This window comes from Mchenga conophoros, linkage group LG12 (assembly GCF_057382185.1).
Source record: "Mchenga conophoros isolate Kocher_MC1m ecotype Shallow Benthic linkage group LG12, M_conophoros_male_GT1.1, whole genome shotgun sequence".
NCBI classification, from domain to species: Eukaryota; Metazoa; Chordata; class Actinopteri; order Cichliformes; family Cichlidae; genus Mchenga; species Mchenga conophoros.
Window position 1 is genome coordinate 1,317,450 of NC_140537.1, and position 6,243 is coordinate 1,323,692.

At 45.5% G+C, this 6,243-nt stretch overlaps 1 protein-coding gene across 2 annotated transcripts in view; it reads right to left on the bottom strand.

The window, feature by feature from the left end:
* The window catches only part of ccdc125 (coiled-coil domain containing 125), a 28,076-nt gene extending 21,833 nt beyond the window's left edge, over positions 1 to 6,243 (bottom strand). The window contains exons 1-4 of one of the 2 annotated variants that reach the window (XM_085293229.1): positions 6,057 to 6,243; positions 729 to 997; positions 284 to 342; positions 111 to 197 (exon numbers count right to left, since the gene is read on the bottom strand). In XM_085293229.1, coding sequence (XP_085149355.1) covers positions 111 to 197; positions 284 to 342; positions 729 to 981 — 399 coding nt within the window. In that variant the 5' untranslated portion in view covers positions 982 to 997; positions 6,057 to 6,243. Of the gene's footprint in view, positions 1 to 110; positions 198 to 283; positions 343 to 728; positions 1,003 to 6,056 lie in introns of both variants that reach the window. The other variant, XM_085293228.1, reaches the window with a different exon arrangement.

Below are 6,243 nucleotides of genomic sequence, written 5' to 3' on the forward strand. Positions count from 1 at the left end.
TTAAAACTTGGTTCAATCTGGCGTAATGTCTTGCAAAAGTCCTAAAAGTATTGTTAATAGAGTCCAAAGAAGTTAAGCTAGCTACTATAAGCTGTAATGTGCTGCTCTACCTTGCCTTGCAGAATCTTCAGAGCTTCATATTTTCCTTCAAAGTAACGGTGTGCTACATCAAGCTCACAGCATAGTCCATCTATCATCTGCCAACAAAGAAGCAGCACTTGTTAGTTTCCAGGCTACAATCAAGTTGACAACATTAGTTACATTAGCTCTACTTTTGTCCTACCTTAGTTGCTTCCTGTAGTCTTTCCTTGAGTTCGTCTTTAGACAGGTCCACGAGTGAGCCTATACAGTCACAGAAGACGCTCTTTTATCAAGACAACATTGTCAGTGTAGTCAAAGACGTTCAAACTGAGCAGAGGCTGCAGAACCCAAACTAGCTAGCGTAGCTGTGTAACTAGTGTCGTATGATAACATTTGAAACACTATGTAAAATATTTCTAAAAAGCCAGAGATGTGAGTCACAGGGACAGGATGTTTAACTGCTAAGTTGAGTGAATGAGTAGATTTCAGATGTTCTTTGAAGACATTTCATTGCTGATCCAAAAAGCTTCTTCACGTCCAACTGAAAAAATCCAGTTATAATTAAAAATGGTGAAATGTGCTGATATGGTGTATATTCTTTGGTGTCTTCTGTACAACAGTAAGAAACACATGTTAGAAAGTGTTACCAAAGTATGACAGCTCCCGCTGGGCTCTCTGCTGTGTCTCTGCAGTTTTTATTGTAGGAGTCCAGACGGCCTCTCCTGCTCGACTGCTGCACTGCAGCGGGTCTGTCCTGAGCAGCCGACTCTCTGAGCGACCGCTCACTCTGTCACTCTTCATCCTAGTGGAGCTGAGTGCTGTTGTGACTCCTATCCCATCACCCAGGTCCCCATCCACCATGTCATCCTTCAGGCTGCAGTCCTCACTGAGCTCCTCCATCTGAAAAAGGTCCCAGCTAAACTGGACACAGGCCACATACTGGTTTCATCACAGGTGGTCAACACAAGTATTTAAATACTGCGTATAGACAAGTAGCCAGTCCTTAGATATTCCTACGTACACCAAGTACAGAAGTCTGGATGGAATTTTTATGATTTTTGCCTGAATGTGTAGAAATTTTTTATTTGCATTTTTCCTTGTTTCATTGTAAATGAGGTACATGTAATCATTATAATATAACATTAAAATGCACGACACTGTTGATAAGAAGCTCCAGGAACATGAAATGCAGCCTCGTTTTCTGTTCAATAACGTGAGGATAACACGGACAGTTGTTGCAAAGTAACACACTGCACTTGTTACAGTAATGGGTGTAACTACAGCTGAAAGTAAGAGACAGACGTGGAAGGAGGAGCCACTTTATGCTGCCTGTAACATCGTTTACTATGACTGGTTTGGCAGTGGGTCAGTGATGGCCTGGGGATATGTCCACGGAGGGACACAGACCTCTACAGGCTAGCCACTAGCACCCTGACTGTCATTAGGTATCGGGATGAACTCCTTGGACCTGCTGTCCAAGGTGCACTGATGAAGTGGGTCGAGGGTTCCTCTTGGTGCACGACGATGGTCAACCTCAAGTATCCAGGCAGTTCCTAGAGCAGGGGTGTCCAACTCAGGCCTGGAGGGCCGGTGTCCTGATCTCACTCTGGGTCAACGCACCTAAATCACATGATTAGTTCGTTACCAGGCCTCTGGAGAACTTCAGGACATGTTGAGGAGGTAATTTAGCCATTTAAATCAGCTGTGTTGGATCAAGGACGCATCTAAAACCTGCAGGACACCGGCCCTCCAGGCCTGGAGTTGGACACCAATGTCCTAGAGGATCAAGGAATTGAACCCATTGACTGGCCTCTGTGGCTGCCAGACCTAAATCCAACAGAACACCTCGGGAACTTTATGTTTCAGTTTATCCACCAGGTTGCACCTCAGACTGTTCAGGAGCTGGGTGATGCCTTGGTCCAGCTCTGGGAGCAGAGCCCCAGGACACCATCCATCATCTCATTAAGAGCACGCCTGGACCGTATCAGCCATACATACAAGCACATGAGTGACATCAAGACCCATCGAGATCTGATGTGTTTCAACATGTTGCTTCATTTTTTAAGTGTATAGTAGATTAGGGCTGTGCGATATGACGAAAATCTCATATCCCGATATAAGACATCTATCGTCCGATAACCATATAAATCACATAAATGTAACATTTTCTGTAAGTTCTGTGAATCTCGGGCAGCTCGACTTGCATGAAGTGTTTCCAGCTGCGTGTCGTGTAGCTGGAGTCGAGTGTTTTAACCGATGCATGAAACTACACATCTTTAGACATAAGTTGTAACGGCGCCGTTTTCTTTGTGAGTATTTATTACACGGCGTGCTGCGGGGAGAAGCCTGTTCTAACGTTTGAGTCTAAGGTTTATTTTTTAGCACCTGGCGGCTCTTTTCTACTTCTCACCCGTAAATAATCTGCTCTTTCACGTGATTCAGTTTATTTTGAAAAGTCTCAACAGGATCTTGAGCTTTATTGTGAAAAGTTTATGTGGAACATAAACAAGCGGACACACCATGGTGTTACCGTCGTTGTTGCTAACGACAACGCATAAAAACAGGCGCTTGTCCGTCTGTAGTGTGGTTATATTAAATATAAGAGAAAGAGAGAACTTTATTAATATAACCACTACAGCGACATCATAACCATGAACAAATATTACCGTAAACAGTTTATTTTGCGACACCACGAAACAAACGATAGCGTAAAATGAAACGATAGATGTTTTTATATCGTCATCTGATATACATCGTTATATCGAACAGCACTATAGTAGATGGTTATAGTTGTGCCTATGATGAAGTGCTTTTTCAAAGTCTCCATTCCACATACAGCACAGACACAAATGCTGCCACCTACACTGAATGTGAACATCAAACACATGCAGACAAACGTGACACTGCAGTGTCAGGGTGGATGAAGAAAGCAACATGATACATACAGAAAACAACAGTGTTAGGATTGATCAGGAATGACTTTCAAAAGGAGATCTGCGCTGCTCTCTCTGGATAAATACGGCATCTGTGTCTTAATCCTCGGAGCCCTTTGCACAGTGCACACAGATTTGTATCTGTATCTATAAGAAACATCTTCCTTCACCGTCCTCTCATCTGTACACACTGCCCTGCTGTTTCACAGGGAAGCAGGAACCTGAGCTTGCACCGGATTATTCTGGAAAGGCTGACATCACTCTGCTGATTTTCGAGCTGATCATTCTTCCTCTTGGCAGAAAGCTGGTTATCACTGAAGTGAACCTGCTGCATCTTTGTCAGTAAATTATTATTACTGTTGGTAGATCACCCTGTGACTGCAGCACCGCATTAACTTTGAGGCAAAATCTGTCAGCATTTATAGCTTAAAATGGAAACTGCAGTGCAATCGAACAGCCAGGGACATGTGCATGGCTGCTGCGTGTGCTGCTAACACCACCCTGTACAGCAGGCTTCTTCAAAATGTCCAACTTGGGCAAACAGACCAACATCTGCCTCTGGATGAAGCACTTCCTGACTAACAGTCTGGATGAGCACCAATCACGCCCCCGCTCTAACACTGGAGCCCCACAAGGTTGTTGTTAAGCCCTTTCCTGTACACACATGACTGCACCCCATCACATAACACCAGTGTCACGGTCAGATTTGCTGATGACACATCGGTGGTGAGGCTGATCTGCCTACAGGGAGGAAGTGCAACACAGCTGCAGTGTGATTTAAAGACAATAACCTTCCACTCAATATGAAGACAACAAAGGAAGTGATCATCTGCTTCAGGAGAAAGAAGGATGTACACACCAGTGCACATCAGTGGCAAAGAAGTGGAACTAGCATGGACTAGAAAAACCAACCTGCTGCTGGGAAAGGCAGCTATAGTTAATGAGAATATACCAACTCCCACCTCACAGCCTTCAGTGGCATCTTTACTTCAGTGTCTCAGCACATCACAGACTACCTACAGACCCCTGGCACTTAACATCACCAAGACCAAGGAACTCATCCTGGACTTCAGGCTGTGCCGCCCTGCACATAAACGGTGAATGTGTAGAGCAAGTGGAGGCAAGAAGACCCAGCAGCAGCTACACTTCCTCAGGAAGGAGCAACTAAACACTGCTGGTGACCTTCTACAGATCCACCATCGAGGGCCTGCTGACCTATGCAGTGACAGTGCAGCACGCCAGCTGCACGGAGGCAGACAGGACGAGACTGCAGAGGGTGGTGAACACAGCACAAAGAATCATCCACTGCCCACAGCCCTCCTCGTCTGCCGTCTATAACTCCCGTTGTCTCAGCAGGGCCAGAAACACCCTGCCCTCCTTACCCACCCCGGCTACCATCTTTTTAACCTACTGCCCTCTGGCAGGCGCTTCAGATCCATGTGGGCCAGAACAGACTCAGGAACAGCTTCTTCCCCAAAGCTATCACCAAACTCAACCTTGCACCAAAGTAATCTGCACTGAAATATCTCTGAACTCATGTCTGTTTTAAACTGTCGGTGCTCAAACTCTGTCACTCTTGTGCTGTGTATTTATATTATTCTTATGGTTATTTTATTATAGGCTTTCTTATAATGTGCTAGCATATGTGCACTTTTATGGAGCTGCTTTTTAATCTTGTTATACTGCGTATAATGACAATAAAGGCTTTCAGCCTCCACTCCTGTCTCGATACCCACCAGTCTGCTTACAAAGCAAACCAGCCTACAGAGGATACCATCACCATCAGCCTCCACAGAGCACTGAGCCATCTGGAGAACAGGAAGAGCTCCGTGAGGATGCTCCTCGTCGACTACAGTTTAGCGTTTAACACAAAAATCCCAAAAATCAACGAACTGGACCACCAGAACATCCCCTCTGCCACCTTCCCCTGGGCCAAAGACCTCCTCACCAACCGGCCCCAGTCTCCAACCCACCCGACCACCGTCATCATTAAGTATACCGATGATACCACCGTGGCTGGTCTCATCTCTAACAGACATCAGACAGTGTGCAGGGCAGAGGTAGAGAATTTGTCCTGCTGCTGCTCAGAAAACCACCTGAAACTGAACATCCAACCAAAGAACTCATCATGGACTTCAGGAGGCACAGACGAGTCCACTCCCTCTCATTAAAAATGGAAAACAGGTGGAAACTGTCTCCACCTTCAGGTTTCTCGGGCACCTACGTCGCCACCAACCTCAGTTGCACTTCCTCCGTGTCCTGAGGAAGAAAAACTTGGACCAGGAGCTGCTGGCCTTCCACCACTCCTCAGTGGAGAGCGTGCTCTCCTCCTGCCTGGTGTTGGTACACAGGGGCCAAAAGAGAACAAGGAGGCTGCGCAGAGGCTCATTAACACTGACCAAAATCAATGGCTGCCCGCTGCTACCACTCGAGGTCATCATCAGCTCCTCCTGTCTCAGGAAAACTAGGGCTGTTACAGGTGACCCCTCACATCCCACTCACCACCTGTTTGACCCCCTGCCCTCCAGACGCACCTCAGGTCAATCAGGGGCCACACCTCCAAACGACCTAACTCACACAGGACAACTCCTGAACAGTTTTTACTCTCCAGCCACGTCCACGCTGAACTCAGAAACCACTACTTGACTGTTTTTAATGTTAATACACAGTCTTATTCTCCAATTTATTATGTGCATCAATGCTACTTTCTAATTATTACCTTTGCATACATTTATATTCCTTTGTTGTATTTATGCATGAGTCTGTATCTCATCTTTTTCGTTGCTCATCTTGAAATCACGCTGGCCAGCTCGCCGCTTTTATTTTGAAATCACTTCTCTGCTGCAGCACGTGGGAGCTAGCTTGACTACATTACTTTAAGTGGAGGCTAACAAAACTATCATACAGCAGAGACTAAACACACAAAGCAAAAGAATACAAATGATTATTAGACGACATGTGACAGAAACAACGTGCATTAAAGATATGAAGTGTTTTTAAAATGTTGAAATTTATGCTGTTTTCTGAATGACTTCCTCTTACCTGCGAACCTGAGACAAAGGTAAGCTTTTGCGTCTGCTCCGACCCGGATGAAGATCCGTTTTAATGAAACTATAGTTTCAGAGCGAAACCTGCGAAGTTAAAGCGGAGACGGAAAAAAGAAAGTAAAAATACACATTAGAAAGTCCAAAAACAGCTTTTCGCCCAGCAGCGACCAACCGCGTCTGAA